The sequence below is a fragment of the Cucurbita maxima genome, unplaced genomic scaffold, assembly GCF_002738345.1.
Source record: "Cucurbita maxima cultivar Rimu unplaced genomic scaffold, Cmax_1.0 Cma_Scf00053, whole genome shotgun sequence".
Taxonomy (NCBI): Eukaryota; Viridiplantae; Streptophyta; class Magnoliopsida; order Cucurbitales; family Cucurbitaceae; genus Cucurbita; species Cucurbita maxima.
The window spans coordinates 147,489-171,031 of record NW_019272069.1 but is presented as its reverse complement, the minus strand read 5'-3'; the positions used below and the strand labels follow the sequence as shown (position 1 = coordinate 171,031).

At 35.3% G+C, this 23,543-nt stretch overlaps 5 protein-coding genes and 1 non-coding gene across 11 annotated transcripts; 3 read left to right on the top strand and 3 right to left on the bottom strand.

Moving 5' to 3' along the window:
- Positions 1 to 236: 236 nt before the first annotated feature.
- Positions 237 to 4,765, bottom strand: LOC111471517. Of its 4 annotated transcripts, none has more exons than XM_023117225.1 (6): positions 4,611 to 4,765; positions 3,191 to 4,259; positions 2,925 to 2,983; positions 2,509 to 2,637; positions 2,075 to 2,210; positions 237 to 859 (listed from the first exon to the last, which is right to left on the bottom strand). In XM_023117225.1, exons 2-6 carry the CDS (start codon positions 3,893 to 3,895, stop codon positions 509 to 511), a joined length of 1,380 nt encoding a protein of 459 aa, XP_022972993.1. In that variant the 5' UTR covers positions 3,896 to 4,259; positions 4,611 to 4,765; the 3' UTR covers positions 237 to 508. The 4 variants fall into 4 exon arrangements, with proteins under 4 accessions (XP_022972993.1, XP_022972994.1, XP_022972995.1 ...); XM_023117226.1 differs by having other exon boundaries at positions 3,191 to 4,111; XM_023117227.1 differs by having other exon boundaries at positions 3,191 to 3,908.
- A 1,759-nt stretch (positions 4,766 to 6,524) lies between these two features.
- On the bottom strand, positions 6,525 to 6,639 carry LOC111471573. Its single transcript, XR_002715214.1, has one exon. It is a non-coding gene; the product is annotated as a U5 spliceosomal RNA (small nuclear RNA).
- Positions 6,640 to 6,971: 332 nt separating this feature from the next.
- On the top strand, positions 6,972 to 8,305 carry LOC111471496 (auxin-induced protein 22D-like). The gene is made up of 4 exons (XM_023117205.1): positions 6,972 to 7,282; positions 7,398 to 7,627; positions 7,897 to 7,996; positions 8,093 to 8,305. The coding sequence occupies exons 1-4, from the start codon at positions 7,038 to 7,040 to the stop codon at positions 8,163 to 8,165; spliced, it is 648 nt and encodes a 215-aa protein (XP_022972973.1). The 5' UTR covers positions 6,972 to 7,037; the 3' UTR covers positions 8,166 to 8,305.
- A 1,359-nt stretch (positions 8,306 to 9,664) lies between these two features.
- Positions 9,665 to 14,626, bottom strand: LOC111471495 (sec-independent protein translocase protein TatB). 3 transcript variants are annotated; one of them, XR_002715205.1, is made up of 8 exons: positions 14,197 to 14,626; positions 13,292 to 13,473; positions 13,079 to 13,200; positions 12,384 to 12,528; positions 12,233 to 12,306; positions 11,952 to 12,150; positions 10,521 to 10,696; positions 9,665 to 9,890 (listed from the first exon to the last, which is right to left on the bottom strand). XR_002715205.1 is itself a non-coding variant. In XM_023117203.1 (7 exons), exons 2-7 carry the CDS (start codon positions 13,350 to 13,352, stop codon positions 10,578 to 10,580), a joined length of 720 nt encoding a protein of 239 aa, XP_022972971.1. In that variant the 5' UTR covers positions 13,353 to 13,473; positions 14,197 to 14,626; the 3' UTR covers positions 10,378 to 10,577. The 3 variants fall into 3 exon arrangements, 2 of the variants coding, with proteins under 2 accessions (XP_022972971.1, XP_022972972.1); XM_023117203.1 differs by lacking the exon at positions 9,665 to 9,890 and having other exon boundaries at positions 10,378 to 10,696; XM_023117204.1 differs by lacking the exon at positions 9,665 to 9,890 and having other exon boundaries at positions 10,378 to 10,696; positions 13,292 to 13,399.
- Positions 14,627 to 14,980: 354 nt separating this feature from the next.
- LOC111471494 lies at positions 14,981 to 18,150 on the top strand. Its single transcript, XM_023117202.1, has 2 exons — positions 14,981 to 15,152; positions 16,697 to 18,150. Exon 2 carries the CDS (start codon positions 16,743 to 16,745, stop codon positions 17,790 to 17,792), a length of 1,050 nt encoding a protein of 349 aa, XP_022972970.1. The 5' UTR covers positions 14,981 to 15,152; positions 16,697 to 16,742; the 3' UTR covers positions 17,793 to 18,150.
- A 1,853-nt stretch (positions 18,151 to 20,003) lies between these two features.
- On the top strand, positions 20,004 to 21,716 carry LOC111471531 (60S ribosomal protein L36-2-like). The gene is made up of 4 exons (XM_023117246.1): positions 20,004 to 20,094; positions 20,702 to 20,806; positions 21,082 to 21,281; positions 21,457 to 21,716. The coding sequence occupies exons 2-4, from the start codon at positions 20,705 to 20,707 to the stop codon at positions 21,485 to 21,487; spliced, it is 333 nt and encodes a 110-aa protein (XP_022973014.1). The 5' UTR covers positions 20,004 to 20,094; positions 20,702 to 20,704; the 3' UTR covers positions 21,488 to 21,716.
- The last annotated feature ends 1,827 nt before the right edge of the window (positions 21,717 to 23,543 follow it).

Genomic DNA, 23,543 nt, shown 5'->3' with positions numbered 1-23,543 from the left:
TGTCTTACTTCGTACATACAATAGATCAATGGTTGTGCAATAGATCAATGGTTGTGCAATGACGTGCACAACCAGTAGTTGGATCATGAACGGATCAAGTTCATGCAAGACAACGACCACCCAGAGAAGCTATATGTTGTAACTCGTACATAAAATTTACTCAAATGGTCGTAATCATGACTAAAAATGCCTGTTATGACTTCAGCAACCAGAAGTATATTTTGTCCAAAAACAAATATCAAAGGGAAGCATGGATCTTCTATTAGTGGATGAGAATGTGAAGCTTGGTCACCAACTATTACGTAGAGCTATTGGTATATAATATAACTCAACATTTAAACAATTGTATAGAATGAGCTAATCCTAACAAAAAATATGGGCCAGCTTACCTCCACAGACTACTAATTTTCACTTCCTGCATTTAAACAATTGCTGAACTTCATCACGCCTCAAACTTCGGATGAATCCAAGAAAATCGACATCCTCTTCATAAATATAATCCGTAGGGTCAAATACTACTGAATGATTTCTTCAGCACGGTGTATCTCGACTCATTCTTGTCGTGTCTTGAGTCATCCTTGTCGTAAAGACGCTCGATCAGTTCATCCCAAGTTTCTTTCCTCTTCCTCAATGACCCTCCACTCGATGCTGGTGATTCTTCTTCTTTTTCTTCTTCACCTTCAACTGTTTCGCTGAAGGTTCCATACGGGGAAAGTGTGTATGCATGTGGCACTGCTAACGTCACTGCCCGCTGCAATGCAGCCTTGTACTCTTCAGTGTGCTCTCTTGCTAAAGTATTTTGCCTTTCCATCTTTTGTTGGGGTGGTATCCCCATGACCTTATTATCCTCCAGCATTAACTGAAGTTGACAGAAGCAGATGGATGTTTTTCGTTTTTCAGCAATGATTTCATTGTCCTTATACGTAAATTACGACAATAAACGCATTATATTCACATGAATACATTCAATGAACAAGATAAGTCAGCTAAAATTTGGGAGAATGATGATAATCTTCATGTTAATCAGAAGATAGTGGAACTCCTTGTTTTGAATGATAATGGATCTTAAACTTTCGCAGTGCAGAAAGAAACCATTGATCTTTGTACCCTGAATCTAAAATAAACAGGGTAGATGAATCTAAAATAAACCGGGTAGATCAGATAGGAGAAGGAAGGGAGTACATGTTTAATAATTGTGAGATCTCATATCGATGGGAGAGAGGAATGAAGGCTAAAGATGAAGGCTAAAGAGGACGCTGGCCCCGAAGGAGGATGAATTGTATGATCCCACATTAGTTGGAGAAAGGAACAAAGCATTCTTTATAAGGTGTGGAAACCTTTACCTAACCGCCGCATTTTAAAAACCTTGAGGGAAAGCTCAAAGATGACAATATTTGCTCGCGTGGATTTGGGCCATTATAAATAGTACCAGATTCAAACATCGGGCGGTGTGCCATTGAAGACGTTGGGCCTGAAGGGAGGAGATTGTGAGATCCCATATTGATTGAAGAGAGGAACGAGTACCAGCGAGGACACTGAGCCCCGAAGGGAGGTGAATTGTGAGATCCCACCTTGATAGGAGAGGAGAACAAAACATTTTTTATAAGGGTGTAGAAACCTCTTTCTAATATACGCGTTTCAAAAACCTTGAGGAAAAGCCTAAAAGGGAACAATATCTGCTAACGGTGAGTTTGGGCCATTACAATAATTATCTTGGTTTTCGAGAAGAAATCAGCAAAAGCAACCATCTATGTGTACTGGTATACAAAATCTAAAAGTAGTTCAAGCGATCAGGATAAACAGAGTCCACCAAACTTTAAAGAATCAGAATTCAATTTGCAGCACACCATAGCAAATTACTTCAGCAGTTTTCGCGTGCAATTTGGGGAGGTAGGGTGACAACTTAAAATTTGATTCACCAAGGGCAACTTCGACTTCGTGGACAATTATAGAGAGGGAAAGGTGAATCACAGATGAAAATTTAAGAGAAAGAAATGCAAAAGAATGCTCCAATTCCAATATCATTGAACTTCAAACAATCAGCATAAAAGCTTGGTAGAGTGATGAAACTTACTTCCAGGGCCCATTTGGCTTCTTTCTCAATCCAAATGATAGCATGGTCAGAGGTTGCATTACAAGAAAGAACTATGTGTTCAAACCTCCCATCCACCGGAACGGCCGTCTTCACAACTGGCGGAAACCTTCCACACCTTTCGCAAGAAACAGGTGAATTCTTCAAATGTTAGAGCAGGACATGTTTCAGGTTCAATGGTCTAGAAAGCCAACATTTCAATAACTGATGAGGTTAAGAGAGGCTTTCTTTCCACACAACAAGTAAGGGAAGGCCATAAACTCAGAATCTCAACTTTTTGAACAGATGCTCGCAATAAAACGTTAATTGCTTTCCACACAACAAGCCCGTATTAAGTGGTACGTTTTCTTGTTTGAACGAAACATGAATTCTCCATTACATTAACCAACTTAAAATGGAAAATACACGGCATTTACCTGAAGGGCTTTCGCTCAACAATGTGATAGAGTCGACCGGGTGTGTAAAGTCTTCTCGGATCTTTAAGCATCTTGTCCTCCGATATGCATGTATCCCGCAGGCACCCCAGGCATAGAAGGCATGGCAAACTAAAAGGGAAACACAACAATTTATGAATACTCATGGTTGGGAAGAGAATTTCAAATGATGATTGAGAAACTAAGAATCACAATGAATAAATCTAAACTACCATTTCCAATTTTTTCTTTTCATAAGATCGCAAAGATTTCGTTTTTACTTTTATGCAATGAGCGTTAATATAAGAATGAGTTCACATTGCAAGAATAGAGCTCTAGTTTCCATGCTTGCAGCAATCGAGTTGTCAACAACGTAAAAGGAGTTAACACCATAAAGGGTCATGAGTCCTGAACCATACCAGAAGAGTGACTTAAAAATGTCTTCCAAGGGTGTGGCTGTCCTGGGTAAAAAGTCATCCTGGTCCAGTATAATAATCGCGGTTACATTTTGAGATGCAAGTATAAATTTGACACATATTCAGCTTCAATAAACGATAATCAAAAAATATTTTTGAACAGTCGGGACTTTGTACACTTACAACAAAAAAGATTGTTCTCTTTTACAGAATACATAATATCGATTTATAATGAAAATGATGGCTAAAGAGAAAAAACTGTAGTTTACCTGAAGAACAACAGAGTTGATGACATCTGCATATCTAACAGCCAAATTCAGGGACATACACCTAGCAGGAGCAATAGCATAGCACCTTATCCGCTTCCGATCAATATTTTCCAATTTTTTGTGATTCTGTACAACTACCAAAGTTAGCATGGCTGCTACTCCAGAGCCAAGAGAATGACCAGCAAACGTCAAAGTATAATCCGGATATTTCTTCACCAAATCCTTCAAAGTTTCATTCTCACTGTCCAAAACCCATCCAGCTGCCTTCAGAAGCCCATTGTGAACATATCCACCATCAAATTTCATCTTCCCCAGCTTGTTGTCCAATAAAACTGCATAATCACTCTCCTTTGCCAAATTAAGTCCCCTGATGGCAAGAACAATATCGCCATGATCATGATCGAGATATAAAATATATGGAGGAGCCCGCCCTCGTGTATCTTTGTATGTCTTCTTCAAGAGTAACCAATCTGGATTGATTCCATACCCACCAACTGGTTCCCAAAGAGGTTTTCGAATATCATCTTCATACACAGCTAGGATATATCGACAAATTCGCGGAATAGGTTCAAACTCATCGGTTGTGGCAAAGCCCCAAGTTTCACTGTCATGACCAGCTGTGTGGAGACAGCGTTTCCAGACCCAACGTGCACATCCCAGACAGCATACGCACTCAAGGATAGGTACACCACATATGATAGACATTGTTGCCTATGATCTAAGCTCAAGGAAATGATAGATCATATAGATTTTTCTAGTAAATGCCAGAGTTATGAAGAAACATAAAGAAATTTGACGCAAGGAAACTACAAGCTCTATTGATACAAGTCTTGGAGTTGATAACAGGTGGTAGATGATTATGGGGCGCCGAAGAACTTCAAAATATTTCGACCGATCATTTTGGGCGAACTAGAAAGCATACTTCACAAGAAAATAAATCTTAAACTTCTCTCCAAAGAATCAAATAACAAGAGAAGAACACAAATACTTGAATGCTGGAATTCATTCATCAACCAATACCATACGAACCTTCCAGTAGCTTCCAATCACTGAATCCCATGGAGCTAAACTAATTTAGGGATGAACACGAAAACAACGGAAGATCTAGGTTTCAAATTTCGATCATCAAGAGCAAAAAACAGAAGCAACGGAAGTGAAAACGAAGAAGATAGCGACAAATTCACACTTCCGGTCAAGAATTCGAGAATCAGAATCATACAAGAACATTCTTAACTAAGAATCAGAGTTTCAAATATGGAAAAATGTGGATTTAAACGCTGGATTTCTTCAAATTAACAAGAGAGACAGAGGAAACCGAGTTAATGCTGTGGACTTAGCTATAAACTCCCTCGAGAACCATTCGTAGAAACTCAAATCCGAAACGCATATAAATCTGAAGTCAGACAAGAACAGATTGTACCTGGAAGTCAACGTCTGATTTTGGGTTCAGGAATTTGGGAGATTGTGTGCATTTTGGGGGAAAATTGGATCTGGAGAAGAACATGGTGGATTGGATTATTGAGAGGGAGAGAATTTGTTGCGAGAAAATTGTGAATTATTGGATAGTGGCTACGTGTGTGTGAACTTTCAGACTGAAATTTTGGCACTCTAAGAGTTCCACGTGTCTTATTCACAACACCGCGATTTGTCTCAATCCTTTACGACCGTTAACCCTTTTTCTTTCCTCCCACGTGTTGCGTCTCCGTTAAATTTATAAAAAAAACATATCTTTAAATTTTAAAATATTTTTTAGTTTTTCAATTTTTTAATAATACTCCAAATTCGTTTTAAAAAAATAAAAAATATTTCTTTTCAAAAACTTTTAAATTTTTAAAAAGTTTTAAAATATTTTTATGATTAATATATGACATAACTGTTAATACTTTAATAATAGTAAGAAGTGAAAAAGCTAGATAATTTAGTAAGGGTAAATAACAGTTTTCACGGTAAATTTTTTACCTTTTTATATAAAAGTCAAGAATATTAATATTATTTTTAATACTTATCGTATTTTTTAAACTTTTTAAAATATTTAAAGGTAATATTCAAATTGTTTCATTATTTACTTAAATTCTTATTTTTAATATAAATAAAATGTTAATAGATAAAATATCGATCGATCAATAAAAAATCGTAATTCAATTATTAATATATCTATTATAAATAATTACCCTTTAAATATTTAAAATTTTATTTTTAAAAGATATGGGAGAATAAATAATAAAAAAAAACTTTGGAGTTAAATAAATTTATTAAACCTATGGTATAGTTGCATAGAAGGTAAAAAAAAATATATCTTTTTTAATTAACAATAAATTAATTCAACAAAAACTAATTTTTTCAAATTAGGGCCACCCATTCATAAAATTTTTCATTTATTTAAATTTAACTCCTTTAAATAAATTGATAATTCATCGTAATCTATACAAATTGAGTTTAAATCTTTTAAAGATGTCGATCAAAAATTACGGGTAGAAAACTCAAATATTAAAATATTAGGTTAAATTAATAAAAATATTTTAAAGTACTAATAAAAATATTTTATTTTAAAAATACTTTTAAAAATATATTTTTAAAAATATTGTGAACTTTCAAAATTTAATGAATATATATTTTAAAAAATATCCATTAACATTAAAAAAAAAAAAAATGGCAAAGTAGGAATGAAACCATTAATACCACACCATTCTAAAAAAATATTTATTAACTTTCAAAATTAACATAATTGCATTTTACTGTCTCCTTTAACTTTAAACAATTTAAAAAATATTTTTACCGTTAATATTATATTTAAAAGTATCCGTTGATAAAAATTAGCAGTAAAAATTTTTTTTACCTTATAATCTATCTACGAACGTTTTAAAAGGTAAACAAAGATGTGGCTTGAAACCAACCACAACGTTGGGTAAAAAAGATCGAAGAATATCCATCTGGCACGCTTGTCCCAATCAGAAAAGTACACGTGGGCACCACTCTAACACGTGGGATGTCTAGCTAGATCCAACGGCCTAGAATACGCCTTTGTTGAAATACAATCTCAGCCGTCCATGTGGTTCCCCACGATTGCCTGGATTTGTCACCTCGCGCGCTCTTTCCTCGTCATTGCGGCTGTGGCCTACGACATAACAAAGCATTACCTGTAAACATTCATTCTCATTCATTTTATCCCACGCGCATCTTCCAGAGCGTGCTGCAACATTATTTCAACAAATTTTCAAGGAATAACAACTTCTTAAAGGAAGAAAAGAAATAAAGAAAAACGATGGCATATTAAATTAATCATTAAAATATTAATAGGAATAAAAATATTTTTTTACTCGAGTTGTGGGAGTTTCTCGCTTTAAGTGAAACCCCTCCAAAAATAGGCGTAGGCCGGTGAATGCAACGTGCACACGGTATTCTTTAGTAAAAGACGAAAGAATAGTTCACTCTGTGCTCACCGCCCGGCTCTGTGGTTTGTAGTAAATTGGTAAAGGGGCATTTTATACTCCCAAGCTGTGTCCGTTTTTGCAACTATACCGATGTGGAAATTGGGCTAATGTTAAATAAATGACCTAATTGTTATTTTAGTAGAATTTTGAGAAAAAAAAATAATATTTAAGTTAATTCACTTATTAAACTCATCGAGTATAAATCCATATTTTTGGTAAATTTTTAAAATCAGAAAACTACACACTTGGACTGGAATAGGGCGCGTGGGAATGGGGCGCGTCGTAATAAATGCTCATTAACGGTCACTCCTACAAATAACAACCTCTTGAGCCTTCACTTCCCACCATCCAAATCCATTTCATACTTCGTTCCAACAGATTTCACGCAAATTCCATTTCCTTCCGTTCTTCAAGCTATGAAGCGCCAGTTCGCGAGTTTTGGAAACGTCCGCGATCTCAATTTCGAGGCAACAGAGCTGCGATTAGGATTACTGCCGAGAACAGAACAAGAACGAGAATCACAATCAAAATCCGCGGAACAGAGCAAGAGCGAATCCAGATCCGGAAGCGAGTACTCGATTTCGTCCACTAATCCTTCTTCAGATGCCGAGCATTTGCATTGCCGCGAAATACACATTATCGATCATCCTCCACCGGCAAAGTAAAGTCGATAATCTCGATTCGTTTAATTTCTGTTTCTATTTCTATCTGAATCGCTGTTTTAGGAAATTAGGGTTTATGTGTGTTGTGTTCTGGTGGTGGTGGAATTATTGCAGGGCGCAAGTGGTAGGATGGCCACCGGTGAGATCTTACCTGAAGAATATGATAATTGAAGCAGAAAAGAAGATTCAGAAGGAGATTATGAACAAGGAAGTAGGGAGCAGTCGAATGTATGTGAAAGTAAGCTTGGATGGAGCTCCTTACCTCAGGAAGATTGATCTCAAGCTTTATCAGAGCTATCAACAGCTTTTGGATGTTTTGGAAGACATGTTCAACATCAAACTTGGTTAGTTGTGCCTCCATAACCATTTCATTTTTCATTTTGAGAAGTAATTTATAAACTTCCACTTATAACAGAGAGATGAACATAGTAAGGAAAATTAAAAGAAAAACTAATCCAACTCGTTCTTCTCTGGTTGATAATCGTTGATAAGAGATTTTAAGGCCGGTTTGATTACACGTTTAGGCAACATAAAAATCTATACATTCTATATGAAAATAGCTTTTGAACTTAAACTAATGCATCTAAACATAAATTCGTATGGTAATCAATAGGTGGAAATTCAGAGAGAGAGGGGAACAATTGGTGTGAATATGTTCTAACTTATGAAGATAAAGATGGTGATTGGATGATGGTTGGAGATGTTCCATGGAAGTGAGTCTCTCTCTCTCTCTCTCTCGAATTTTGCCTCTTCTTTACTGATCTTTCTCTCTAAGAACCCTAATGTATTCGTGTTCTTCCTTCATGCAGTATGTTTATTTGCTGCTGCAAGAGATTGAGAATTATGAAAGGATCAGATGCCAGAGGATTGGGTTGTTCGTAATTTAAAGAAAAAGAAATTTGAGGAATTTATTTTGGATCAAATTTATTGTTCCCAAAACAAAATGAGATCCGAGACACAACTACTCAAGATCCAATTGTACAAAAATGAATGTCATATTCCGCTTTATATTTTATATTTAATTATATGGTTTTTTTTTTTTTTTTTTTTGGAATAATTGGACAAATTAGTTCGGTCTCAATTAATTAGATATATAATAATAATAATAATAATAATAATAATAATAATAAAAAAGTTTGAATGTTAGGTTAACTAATCTCAACCCACAATAGTTAGCTGAAACCTATTTAATAAGGGTATAAATGGTCGGGTTGAGTTGGGTTAGAGAGATTTTTTTTACCCAAACCAAAAGTTTGGGTTGGTTGAATTGGTAAACAAGCTCGAAAATTTTCACAACCCAAATCTCCATTTTCTACTAGGTTGTCTAATGGTTAAAAAAATTATTTTTTTTAATTTTTTTTATTTAACTACAATTTATAATTATTATATGAGTGATAATTAAAAGTTACAAATCAATAAAAAATCAATTAAGAACCAGGAGCGAAAATGGTAACGTATTTACATAGTTCAACGTTGTCATAAAATTAAAAACAATTAAAATATACACATTTGTTGAGAATTGGTTAAAGTAAAAAAAAAATATAAAAATAGATCATAAAATTAAAAAAACAATAAAAATAATTAGAAACTAAAAATAATTAAAATATGAGGATTTGTTAGAGTAAGAAAAATATAAGGATAAATCCTTAAATAAAAAAAAAAAATAGACTAATCCAATTTCAATACTAATTTTCTAATCCAATTTTGTAGAGCTAAAAATAATAATATATATAAAAGAATTTAAACAAAATAATAACAAAAATTAACCTATTTGATAGATGTCAAACTATAAGACAAAATATCAGGACAAACTTATCATTTTGGTTAACTTCTTAATAAATTTTATATATTTTTATATGGCTTAAGTCAACCCGAGGGTTTTATCCCATAAACCCGAAACTGAACTGAGTCAGTTCGAATTCAGAAACATAAACCCAACCCAACTTGAGTAGGATTGGTCCAGGTTGTTGAGTTTTATATAGACCTCTACTATTTAATTATAATTATTAGTCTTTCTTTCAAATTCTTTCAAATCTAAACGATAAGTAAAGGATTGAAGTGTTTTGAAATTGGTACTTATTTTCTCATCGGTTTCTTATGATTTTCTCCTTTTATGTGAGAAAAAAATTAAAATTATTGTTGAAAAATATGCTTCTATGCTCACATTTTTTTTCTAATAGTTTTCAATGAATCGTAGAACGAAAATAATAATAATAATAATAATAGTTTCTAATAACTTATTTTTATTATTGAAATTTGACTAAAAATTACAATAAGTCAAATTTCAAGTATTTCTTTAAAAATGTGAGAAAACCTAAAAAGGTAAGAAAATGAATTTATTTTCAAATAGGTCGGGACTAAAGCCAAACCAGTAAACCTCTGCTATAATATTGATTGCTGAAATATCGATTCAAACTTGGTTTAAGAGATTCCAAACCTTCCTAGTTTGACATCGGAGCGTTTCGACGTCAAACCCTTCGAAAATGATTAAACAAACAGCTCCCATGATACGAGTATGTACCATCAAACGAACAATATATTATCCTCCCATGTTCTAAGAAGATGCACCGTTGAAAACACAAATTAGGGGTAGAAAAATCCATGAAACTGCAAACGAGAAAACATCCATTTTTATCACTGTAGATACATTACAAAGGCACTTAACGTTTCGAATGTGTATCACAGCTTGAGATTTAGACAATTGAGTTAAAGCGAGAATTCTTATAAGATCCCATATCAGTTGGAGAGAGGAACAAAACATAATTCTTATAAGATCGCATGTCGGTTGTAGAGGGGAACGAAACAGAATTCTTATAAGATCCCATGTCGGTTGGAGAGGGGAACGAAACATTCCTAATAAGGATGTGGAAATCTCCCCTTAATAGACACGTTTTACAAATTTTGAAGGGAAGTTCGAAAGGAAAAGCCCAAAAGTAGTCATATCTGTTAGTGATGGACTTGAACGGTTATAATTCTTATCCTCGCGCGATATAGGAAGATATACAATTGAAAACATAAAGCCCAAGGAACAAGCAGCATTATGAAGCAGTGACCCAGCACAAGCTTATCGACATATCAGAACCAGTAAAAACAATTGATCATAAAACGTAGAGGCACCGAAGATCAATAAGTATGAGCAGAATAAGTGTTTCTTATTATACAAAATGAGCAAAGTGTAACTTTCTATTTAATTCATTCTCTTACACAAATGGCACACATATGAAGTCAGGGGAATACCTGGGGTACGCTTTTTGAACATTCTGAACTTCATTTATAGACCATTCATCAATGAAATTATGATTCTTGTTCCTGTTTCGTTTGAATTTGATGATGCGAGAAAAATTCTTTTGCACTGTTAGCCACCTCTGCTTCCAATACTGCTTCTAACATTATGTCAGACCCTTTTAACTCCACTGAAAAAGTCGAAACCTCTCGTAAATACCTTAAACAAAAGCTTCCCAACATTAACAAGCGTCGATTGAATGAAATGTTCTATAACAACCTAAGCCTAAGCCCAAGCTCACCACTAGCAGATATTGTCCTTTTTGGGCTTTCCCTTCTAGGCTTCCCTCAAGGTTTTAAAATATGTCTACTAGGGAGAGGTTTCCACACCCTTATAAGGAATGCTTCGTTTTCCTCTCCAACCAATGCGGGGATCTCACATGTTTACACCCTGACCTCCTCATTATAGGAGTAAAGAATCTATTGTCCCTTTTCTCTCACTATCCCCATACAATGACACATGCCCCTGCTCGTCACAAAAATCTTCCCTTCTTGCGTTCGTCACCCCTCGACATCCCCTATGTCTGGTCAAACCTAGATCAAACTCCTTAAAAACCAGATATTCACTTCGTATGCAAAATCGCAAACCCGAAGATTATGATCTGCAGAGGATGCAATTGTCCCATCAAGTTTGACACCCTCCTTGACACCTTGTCCCCGCAACGAGAAAAAGATTATTAAATCACTCAAAGGAGTAAACGAAAAAAAAAAAAATTGCATTAGAACCCATTAGACAGACTAAGATTTGAACAACGAGCATCTCTCCTTTCGAAGCTCCCCAGTAAGACAAAGGATCAATAATATCTAATGTTGCCCTATTGGATATGTTGAGGATTGTTGGGAAGGAGTCCCACGTTGGCTAATTTAGGGAATGGTCATAGGTTTCTAAGTAAGGAATACATCTCCATTGGTATAAGGCCTTTTGGGGAAGCCCAACGCCAAGCCATGAGAGATTATGCTCAAAGTGGACAATATCATACCATTGTGGAGATCTGTGATTCTTAACCGAATAAACCCCATCCCAATGAAGAAGAAGATATGGGCGGAAACAAAACCGCCACCACCTGAGTGGTTTCTCATTGAGGACAGCTGCAATAAACGAGAGAACAGAGTGCAAAGGGGTTTATCCCCCAACCACTTATCCTTCCAGAAAAAGGTATCCCTCCATCCCCAACCAAATGATGAACATAGCTCATCTGACATCAACTCTGGTTATCAAGTGCAATGGTGCCCACCCATACATAACTTATCTAACATTACATCAATTGATTTCTTAGTTCCAAGTGCACTAACCTCCCAAGTCAGGATTCTAACACTAGCAGTGAAGAAATTTATACGATAACGCAACCATTATCAAATCTTCGAATTCAATAGCAGATGACATACCCGGGCGTTTAGGTAACATCCCAGCATTTTCAGCAGATACAGGTAAAACAGAAGGAACCCCGAGCTCATCATTAGGCTTCTCTACATCTGTAGCAACTGGAAATGAGGCAGAGGAACCATTCCTTATGGTCGGTGATTCAGCCAATTTGGCAAATGTAGTCGCTCGGCTGTGCTCGATCGATATTTGTGAAGTTGCAACCTGAAGAAAAGTGCAGATATGAAGTCGCTTAAAATCGTAGCGATGAAAAGATCCATAATGATATTCAGCAATTAATAAGAACCTTGAGGATGTTAGCTGCTGGTGTAGTACCCTCAGCTGTTGGTGGCACAGAAGGTTTTTCTGTTGCTGAATCACCTGCCATTCCGAATGGGACAATTAGAAAATATTTACAAAGCTTGTAAAAATTAGCAGTAGGGATACAAATCACGTACTAGTTACACCACTATCAGCTGCTTTCAGCTCAGGATTGTCCACAAGCCTCTGAGTCAATGTCCCGGGATTCAAGAACGATATGCTTCGAATTTCATGACGAATAGCATCAATCTGAGCCATAGTGTCTTGCAATTCCTTGTGAACCTGAAAACAGGGAATCAGTTCTAGTCAAATTTGTTCCAGAAGATTGTCAGTAAATCAGCTATAAATGCCCTTTCAATTTTCCTGTAAAACCAGCATGGAAAAAACTCCAAAAACTTCTAGACAAAAATTACAAAGAAACAGGAGGATCAAATGGAAAATGATCTAATCAACAAGAACATAGAAAGACTGTGGATACTTTCCTGCTCTGCCTAGCTCGAAAATCAACAAATCAATTCCGAAGTATTATTTGTTCGGCTCTAACAAGTTCCTAATTTTCAATCATTAAAGACACGTTCGAGAGTGATAGTGGAAAGAACTTGTTTATAAGTGATTGTCAATGAATTAAAACTTAATTTCAATGATTAAAGACATGTTCGAGAGTGATTTTGAACATAAGAAAAGTGGTTTGAATCACTTCCAAACAAAAAACGTGGCTCGTTTTTCAAAAACACATCTTTACAACGTCCTATAATATATCATCGTCTTTCCAAAAGTCAGTGACACTGCTGAAACCTTCACAACCATCACGAAAGAATTTACGAAGAAATACCTGACGAGCTTGGGTTTGTTGCATGACAGAGTCGAACTGACCTCGAGCTAACTGAACGTATCCGATTGCTTTTCCAGCCATCCTTCCCGCCATTCTCGCAATCCGTGGGAGATCCTTTGGCCCTTTTCATAAGAATCTGGGAGTCAAAACTCTATTCACGGCTTAAATATATTAGATAGTTTAGCAAACGAGAAAGGGTGGTGCAGTGATTACCAATGAAGGCAGCAGTAGCCCCAATAAGGAGGAGGAGTTCTCCATATGAAATGCCCAGCATCTAAGTTTCGTAGTGACTAAGAACTCAGAACAGCTATCAAGCCAGGCCTGGAGATTGAGAATGATATCAGATGCAAGAACTTTCACTCAATTCAGTCCTCACTGATTGGCTGTTCGGATATCTAAACAATTCAGGAGCAACATTCAGAAACAACATAGGAAATTACCCACTCAAAAATATTTTCTAATCTCCACAATTGACTTGCATAAACTCTATCTATCATTTTTTCTCAAGATTTTAAAACGCGTCTACTAGGGAGAGGTTTCCACACCCTTGTAAGGAATGTTTCGTTCACCTCTCCAACCGAGGTGGGATCTCATAATCCGCCACTTGCGAGCCTAGTGTCCTCGTTTGGCGCTGATACCATTTGTAATAGTCCAAACCCACCACTAACAGATACGGTCTGTTTTGGCCCGTTACATATCACTGTCAGCCTCACGGTTATAAAACACGTATGCTAGGGAGAGGTTTCCACACCCTTGTAAAGAATGTTTCGTTCCTCTCTCCAATCAATGTAGGATCTCACAATCCATCCAATTGGGGGACTTGCTGGCACATCGCCAGCTGACTGGCTCTAATACTATTTGTAACTGTCCAAACCCACCAGTAACAGATATTATCCATTTTGGCCTGTTACGTATGACTATCTGCCTCAAAATTTTAAAAAACATCCACTAGGGAAAGGTTTTCACACAAAGAATGTTTTATTCCCCTCTCTAACCAATGTGTTAGGATCTCACATACCCTAATACATTAATTCTGTCCTAATAACAATCCTACCTTCAACCAACTCGTTAAACAAAAAAAAAAAAATCCAAAATTGGGTATAGACTATAGAGCAAACCTTTTTCTTTTTTCCTTTTCACTTTCACAAACGAAACACCCTTCAGAAATTGAGCCGCGGCAGTCGGCAGCCGGTGGTAGTGGCGGCGACAAATCAATACAAGATCGAGGGTGTGGGGCGGCACAAGTGAAATGAAAACAGAGGAGAAAACTGTGGCGACTAGGAATTCTCCCTTCAGATACGGATCGTGTTTGGAGCGGTGCGTTGATGGTTGTCCTATGGACGGAGATGGGCAACGACAGGCGGCGGTAGCGAGAATTATGTGACAAGTGTGACAAACAGCCGTTGGGCTAAGGACCCGGCGGCATAGAATGGCAATGTAAGACGCTGCGGATGGTCAGCGATCCGCGACTGTAGGTGATGAACGACAGTATCAGCGACGTCAGTGAAAAGCAGATGGAAATTTCTTCCGGCAGTTAGGGTTTATACTAAAAAGAATAATAGGCTAAAAAAAAAAAATTAACTCATAATTTGACAAATTTTAGTTCATTCAAATGACTAAAATGCCCTCTCTACTAAAATTCAATAAAATTCTACACAAAAAAATTAATTGATGGGTAATTATAATTAAACAATAAAATCTTAATTAAAAAATATTCAAAAATCAAATTATATCTAAAATTTGAAGAAAAAATAAATTTATTTAATAAAAAGAAAAACGAGCTTTTAAATAAAAATAATTTTTGATGGATAATTAAAATACGTAAATAAGCAAATTTATCTACTAAGAAAGGAAATAAAAATGATTTAATTTTTTTATTGAAAATTTTAAAAATATTTAATCTGATGAAGGGGTTCGATGATCGGTCGATTACTGTTGCCCTAACAGCTACCACTCGTTTAATCGGGTAAGAATTCTTTAGTTCTTCCCCAATCGATCGGTAATATCGAAATCAATCAGCTGATTCTGACCATTCCAATTCCATTTCCGTTTCTCAGCTGGGTTTGCTGTTAAGGTAAGGTTATTGTTTGTGATTTAATATGCTTGAATTTCTCTATGTTCTTGCCCGATGAAAATCAAATTTGTTCATCAGGACCTCATGTATCGATGTAATTACTCTCTTCTGAATTCTCACTTTTCTTATTAATTATCATCTATAATCTCTAATTGTACTTTCGCTTGTTGCGATCCTGTTTCATTTATTGTCATGTTGTATCTATTTCTTCTTATTTTCTTTTCTGTTTTTCCATGTTCTTCCCTTATAATATGTTGTTGTCCTTAATCATTAGTAGTTTCATATTGATGTTGGATTGATTTGTGTACGTTTTTGCTAATCATCATTGTTATGAATTGAATTCGAGCAATTTAGTCATAATCTTCATAGGTAAGTTTACTGGTACTTAGAATTGTTATTAGATGTGGAATCAATATCAGGAAAATTAGTGGTTAAGGTATTACATTTTTGTTAATTTAGTGCAATAGGTGATGTCAATTAGAATAGTTCTATAGTAATTGAACAGACCGATCAGCGCTCCGAAATCTAAGGGCATGTTTGAAATGACTTTTTAAATGTTTAAAAAAGCGTTTTTAAGTGTAAATCACTAAGAAAGTTAATCCAAACAGACCATACTAAGGAAAACAGAAAGTTTGTTCCTTGAGACTGACATGATCCTTGTATCCTTGAGGGGTCCTTGTAATCTCCACAAATGAATAAAGCAATAAAGAAATAGCTGCTGGTTTGAAAGTGAATGTAAGCAATCTGTTGAACTGAACCACTGCAATTTACCATTCTTCGCTCTCTTGTTCACCTTGAGGAGGTTAATGTCGCAAAAAGGTCAAATTTCGTGCCTAATAGTTTTTTTTAAGGAAGATCGACTATATTGACTAAATGGCATTGGCTTCTCTTTGTTGTTAGTACCGCAGTGGTGCATTTTATGTAAGTGTGTTTTTGAGGATTTAGGGTAGCTTTGGCTCACTACAAATCGTGTTGCTTAATGGTGGAGTGTTATTCTTGCCTTTGTTTCTAAAAGAAAACAATTCCCTTCAGCATGCTGCCTTTTTTTCGGGATCTTATGGCATATTTTAGAGGGATTGCGAGTCCTCAGGGGATATGGGAGGTGTGCTCTATGGCTAGGTTCAAGTGGCTCTCTTCGGATGGTTACGAGCAAGCTGTTTTGTGACTTTTCTTTTTCTTTTATTCTCAATAAGGGTTCTATCTTTTGTGGTTTATAGCTGAGATTTTTTTTTTTTTTTTTTGGTAGATGCTCATTTTCTAAAAGATGTTTTTGTCGGTTCTTTCTTTCTTTTGTTTCTTGTTTTCGTTTTCCGTATTAATCAGTTAAAATTTGGTTTCTCTCTCTTTTTTGTTTTTCCTTTTCTCTAAAGAAAGCCTTTTTCTTTTAACTGCTTGATTTGATATAACTCCTGCATGAATATCTGTTGTATTTGGAGGGAGATGTCATACCAAGTGTTCTACTGCTACCTTTCAAGATATTATTGATTGATAGCTAAAGCCTTGACATGTTCTATCTAACTGCCTTTTTTATTTTTCCTTTTCAGATAATGAAAGCATAGTTCGTATCGATAGTTTGTTGGTCGACTAACTATGAATCAAGGAGTGATATCAGTATCATGTCCTCTCTCTATTACCATACCCCAAGGCCACCATAAAAACTTCAAGATATTTAAGTCCCCAAAGGTGTTTAATGCCTTCACTCTCCGTTCCCGCTTTATTCATGCAAGACGTCCTCCAATTTGTTGCACACAGGTAAATCCTTGGGAACCTGCACCAATCACGTTTGCTTCCGAAAATGAAGAGGTTGATACCTTCTTGAAGAGAACCGAAAATATTTTTGGAAGTCTAAATGCCGATAGCACAACTGAAGCTCCGGAAGTAGAGACCAAAGAACTTGTGGAAGAAGAGACCAAAGAACTTGTGGAAGAAGAGACCAAAGAACTTGTGGAGGTAAGTAATCAACCAGAGGTGCATTTGCAGATTTTCAAATGGCCAATGTGGCTTTTGGGGCCTTCTCTTCTCCTGACAACAGGGATGGCCCCAACATTATGGCTTCCTATGTCATCTGTATTTCTCGGTCCGAATGTAGCCAGCCTCCTCTCTTTGATTGGACTCGACTGCATCTATAACCTCGGAGCTATGCTTTTTCTTCTCATGGCCGATGCTTGTGCACGGCCTAAACAACCAATAAAACCCATGAGAAGTGAGGCTCCTTTCAGTTACCAGTTCTGGAACATGCTTGCGAATGTGGTTGGTTTTGCCATACCTTTCATTATGCTTTATGGATCTGCAAGTGGGCTGGTTCAACCCCATCTTCCATTCATCTCCTTAGCAGTTCTATTGGGTCCCTATGTTCTGCTCCTCTCAGTGCAGATTTTGACCGAAATGCTGACATGGCACTGGCGATCGCCTGTTTGGCTGGTTACGCCGATCGTATACGAGGGTTATCGAATTTTGCAGCTCATGAGAGGGTTGAAACTTGGAGCTGAGCTAAGTGCACCGGCCTGGACGATGCACACAATTAGAGGATTGGTTTGCTGGTGGGTGCTGATACTTGGTGTTCAACTCATGAGGGTAGCTTGGTTTGCCGGTATTGCCTCTCTGTCTCGTAAGCAAGAAATTGTTGCTAACGGTTCATGATCTGCCAATCATAACATAATAATGAGTTTAGGATGACTTTTGAAAGGTAAAAAAAAGTGTTTCTAAGCGAAAGAACTTCATCTATAGGACACTTTTAGAAAAGCATACCTAACTTTTATTATCAAACGAAATGCTAGGATAACTTTGTGAAGTTTCGAATAGACTTAGAAAACACATTTCATCCTCCAAAAGTTATTTTAAACGTCTTAGGGACGTGTCCCAAATAAGTTTAGAAGTAGACATAGTACTAAATGATATGATGAGTATATAGATATAAAAGGTTGTGTTATAGAAAGAACATGATTTTGATTATTCAAGTTTATGAATGCCTTGATACAAATTCTCTCTTTGAATACTACATGATCATTTGACATTGACACTGATGAATAGTGTCGACTTGAATGACATGTATTAATTCTCCTCTAACTTCAATTATGACAAAATTGTTAATGTTTTGTGGCTAAACTATTAATTTCATAAAAATTCGTAGACTAAAATTGTTGTAGCAGTTATTTTGATCATATATTAAGTTGATTGAATTCCGTAGTTGCTCGGTTAGTAGGTCGTGGCCGCCTCATAATTGCCATAAATTCTTCGAGGATTAGAAGCTTTAAGTAGATTCTAATGTTTTACTTGGTTGAATTTTTGATGTGTTGTAAAGTATGCTAAGCTAAGTTCTTTGTAGAACTTTTTTTTTCTTTTTAATGATTGTATGTATCTCATAGTTTAGGGTAGTATGTAGATTAGTAAAGCATATTTAGGTTAAGTGTTACATCTCCAATCGTGTGTTAGTTTACATTGACTCATGTTTGTTTACATTAGAGTCAAGCTTCTAATCTCTGTCTCCAACTTGGGGAATAATATGTTATGATTGAAATACCCAATGTCAATGGTTATGTTATGCGACTAGATGTATGATGTAATAAGTACGATTTTTTGCAAGTTGGGCTGTTGCAAACCAAGCACGATATCAAATCAAAGATACAATGTATGGTATGGTGACTCTGTCCAGTTATATTTAAAAAATCTTCGATATGCAAACCTAAAGCTCCAGAATCAGCTTGATTTTATTCCAAATAATTGTAGCTATTGGAAATTTGATTTGACAATTTTACTGGAAAAATAAAATTTTTAGATTTAAATATATGGAATCAACTAAAAAGGGATAAAAAATGATATGGAATCAACTGTTTTTTAGCATATTACTTTGATAATCAAGATCAATAACCGAGAAAACTCATTTTTAAACTCAGTCTCATGTCCATACAATCATGATTAAGACATTTTTTTTTCGTATCAACGTATATAAAGCTATTGTAAGTGAGTTCCAATATGTAAATGTAGCTATTGTACGTGAGTTCCAGTGTGTAAATGTATCGTATCAACGTATATAAAGCTATTGTAAGTGAGTTCCAGTGTGTAAATGTATTGTATCAACGTATATAAAGCTATTGTAAGTGAGTTCCAGTATGTAAATGTAGCTATTGTACGTGAGTTCCAGTGTGTAAATGTATCGTATCAACGTATATAAAGCTATTGTAAGTGAGTTCCAGTGTGTAAATGTATCGTATCAACGTATATAAAGCTATTGTAAGTGAGTTCCAGTGTGTAAATGTATCGTATCAACGTATATAAAGCTATTGTAAGTGAGTTCCAGTGTGTAAATGTATCGTATCAACGTATATAAAGCTATTGTAAGTGAGTTCCAGTGTGTAAATGTATCGTATCAACGTATATAAAGCTATTGTAAGTGAGTTCCAGTGTGTAAATGTATCGTATCAACGTATATAAAGCTATTGTAAGTGAGTTCCAGTGTGTAAATGTATCGTATCAACGTATATAAAGCTATTGTAAGTCAGTTCCAGTATATAAATATATCGTATCAACGTATATAAAGCTATTTTAAATTAGTTCTAGTATGTAAATGTATCGTATCAACGTATATAACAATATTATAACCTAAAAAAAAAAAGGAAAAAAAAAACATTCCAGCCACATACCAATTAATAAACTCAATTTTGAGTTAGGACTAAAGAAATTTCAGAGACCCAATTCAACTCGTGTATAATATATATATATATATAATAAACATTTGTGTAAATTTTTAAAAAAATTGGATAAAATGAAAAAAGGGTTTATTATGAAGCGAGTATATGTATGTATATATAACGATTTTCGCATGCAATACAGCCCAATTAAAGTCTGGCCCATTAACAGGCATCCTTATATAAAACCAACTCCAATCTCCAACCCTAGTTTTTCATTTCGTCGTGCGTCGGAGATCCGGAGACTCATTGAACAGGTAACGGCGATTTCTAGTCCCATCGATCAATTTTTCAAAGCACGACACCCGTAGTTTATTTCAGCGTTCAAATCTAAGCTTATTTCTGTGTTTTCCAAGTTTTTAGAAGAACAATTCTGTTGTTTCTCTGTTTCTTGCTAATGATATACTTGTAGTGAGTTACTGTTCTTGAGTATAACGTATTTTCCAATTTGCGTCTTGAATCCTTGTCGCTGATTAGCTTGCAATATCTGTACGTGTCATAATGATTTTAACGATACAGCAGGATTTTTTTTATTTAATTGTTAATTTTTTTTTTGTGTGATTGGGACTATGGTGCACACGTCGTGGGGTTTTCCCTTTTCTACTCGGGAAAGTTTTATTCTATTTGGAGCTCTTCAGCTGAGAATGTATGCAACGTTGAATGTGCTTTGTGAAATTAGTTTGTTTGTGTATGGAATTTTGCAATGTTATTACTTGATTTAAACTCTTCGTTTTAGTTACATAGATCGAATTTCAGGAGTCTTATGATAATTAAAACGAACTCTATCATTATCTTTGCAGCTTTAGGTTTTTGCAATTGAACTTAATTTTGACAGAGTGCACTATTTGCTTTTTGTTTAAACAGGTAATGGCTCCAAAACAGCCGAATACAGGCCTCTTTGTTGGGCTCAACAAGGGCCACATAGTTACCAAGAAGGAGTTGGCCCCACGGCCCTCTGATCGTAAGGGAGTAAGTCAATAAACTAGTGACTAGATGCTTTAGAATTCTTATTGATGGTGGAATTGGAAGGTTTTGTGTTTTCTCTGTTATGTTCTACTAGGGAGTGTTTTTAGGATCTTGAGGAACTAGCTTGCATTATTCCATTTTCTGGAACCAGCTCTGAACTGTAGTTACATTCTTTTAAGATCATGTTGAAAAATACTTGTTACTATGTAGAAGTATGGTTTTTCTCAAAATTTAAGATTGTTTTCTCTAATTTCTGTTTGTTATTCCAATTTATGTAGAAAGCAAGTAAAAGGGTTCTCTTCGTCCGGAGCTTGATCCGGGAAGTTGCTGGTTTTGCCCCATATGAGAAGAGAATCACTGAGCTTCTAAAAGTTGGAAAGGACAAGCGAGCACTGAAGGTGGCCAAACGAAAACTCGGAACTCACAAGAGAGCTAAGAAGAAGCGAGAGGAGATGTCCAACGTCCTAAGAAAGATGAGGTAATCCTTCTTGCTTTGTAGAAAGGCTAATCTGCTGCTATTGTTAGACATGGGGTGTGAAAAATGGTTTGTTTGTGTGAAAGTCGGCATGTTCACATTTGTGTTGTGAATCAAATCTTGTGAGTTAGTAATTGTCATTCTGATTACGTTTTGGATGATTGTGTTGTATTTGCAGGGCCGGTGGAGGTGGTGAGAAGAAGAAGTGAGAACGACACTTCATTCTCATTCAAAGTCTTAATTTTTGGCTACTCTTTCTTGTTTGTTTTTTACTGTTGAATTCTTTAGAGACCGAGCTTTTGGTGGTAGTGAATTTCAGTTTTTTTGATATCTTTGAACTTGCTTTACTAACGCCCAATTTTGTTATGGCCCCGTTTGTTTCAATGATGCATTATATGTCTTGGTGAATTAATACAACACCCGGTCTTGTTGTTTTGAGCATCTGGTTTTAGTTCTTGAACTACCCCTATGTGCTATCACTTCACTTCTTTTGTACTGATTTAGTACTGCCCCAAACTGAATTTATTCGGTTTCAAAAAATTAACCCAACCCAACCTGCCATGCTAATCCAACCCATCTTATAATTTGGGTTTGGTTGGTCTGGATTGTCGGGGTTCATTGTACACTCCTAGCACTAAATGCGTACTTTAAGAAAGTTAACTCAGCTCAACTTTTATATGGTTGAGTCAGTTTGTGTTGTCGTGTTCGTTGTACACCCCTCGCATTGAATGTGTACCTTTAGAAAGTAATCCTAACCCAAACTTTATATTTCGGGTTGGATTGGTTTGGATTGTCGGGTTCATTGTACACCCTAGCACTGAATGTGTACCTCAATAAAGTAAACTCAACCCAACCTTTATAGGATTGGGTTGGTTTGGGTTATCGTGTTCATTGTACACCTCTTGCACCTAATGCATACTGTAAGTAACCCCAACCCAAACTTTATATTTTGGGTTGGGTTGGTTTGGGTTGTTGGGTTCATTGTGCACCCCTAGCACTGAATGCATACTTTAAGAGAGTAATCTCAACCCAACTTTTATAATTTTGGTAGGATCTGTTCGGGTGGTTGGTTTTGAATTTTTCATGAAATTGACCATTTCATCTAGTGGACCCGTGCTATAAGAATGTCCAATTAATGGCCTTCACACTCTAATGCTGAGTTGGTAGTCGTGTTTTGTTGGAAGTTCTTTAGTATTGGCTTGGTTAAGCTTTTGTTACTTTATTCTTTTAGCTCTTGTCAAGTTAAAGCCTAGCTAAGGCGAATAATAATTACATGCCCTTAAAACTAATTTATATGCCCTTAAAACTAATTTATAATTATGAATTATTCTTCTAGCTTTTGTGAAGTTGAAATTTTCCAAAGGGAATAATTATTGTATGCCCTTAAAACTAATTTTGAATTTCTAATTTATAACTGTTCTCTTATGTATAAAAGTTTTTTAAAAATCTTTTTTTTTTTAAACAAATCTTCTGACTTTGTCGTTGAAATTGAACAAAATGAGTTTCAGAAGAATAAAAAATTACACGAATCTACCTTATAAATTTTCAAAAGGTTCTAAACTTTGAATAAAATCTTAAAAAATATCCGTAAATACTTTGATTTTTCAAGTTGTTCATTTATAATTTTAAAAAGTTTTAAAGCTTAAAAAATAGTTTTATGGTTAATATAATGTTCAAAGTTTCAAAATAATAATAATAATAATAATAATTAATGAAACTTTAAAAAATAATTTAAATAAAAGTGAGATAATTTGTGTGGTGTGTAAATGGTTTTCATATTTTTAACATTTTTTCAAAATATAATATTAATTGAGGATAAAAATACTTTTGAATTTTAAAAAGATTTTTGAAATAAAATACTAATAGATAAATCTATTTTTGAGTTTTTTTATAACTTAAAAGTAAATTTAAATATATTTCAGGGGAGTATAAACTTAAATTAATAAATATACGGAAATATAAATGATTTATTAATAATTAAAAAAAAAAGTAAAAAACGGAAAATATATATTTTTAAAAGTAATAAATTTTTTATTTTGATTTTTAAAGAGCAAAAAGAATTAAAAAGTAGATATTTTTAATGATGACCGACGTCAAAGCCAATAAATAAATAAAAGCTGTGTATTCAAAATAGGAAAATGATTGCGTAATTTGTCTGTCTTGCACGTGACATCCAACCTCCCCTAATCTCCAATCCACTTTTCAACTCTCCACCATCCTCACTGCCCGCTCACCCTCCACCACCTGTCCCTCCGCCCCCGCTTC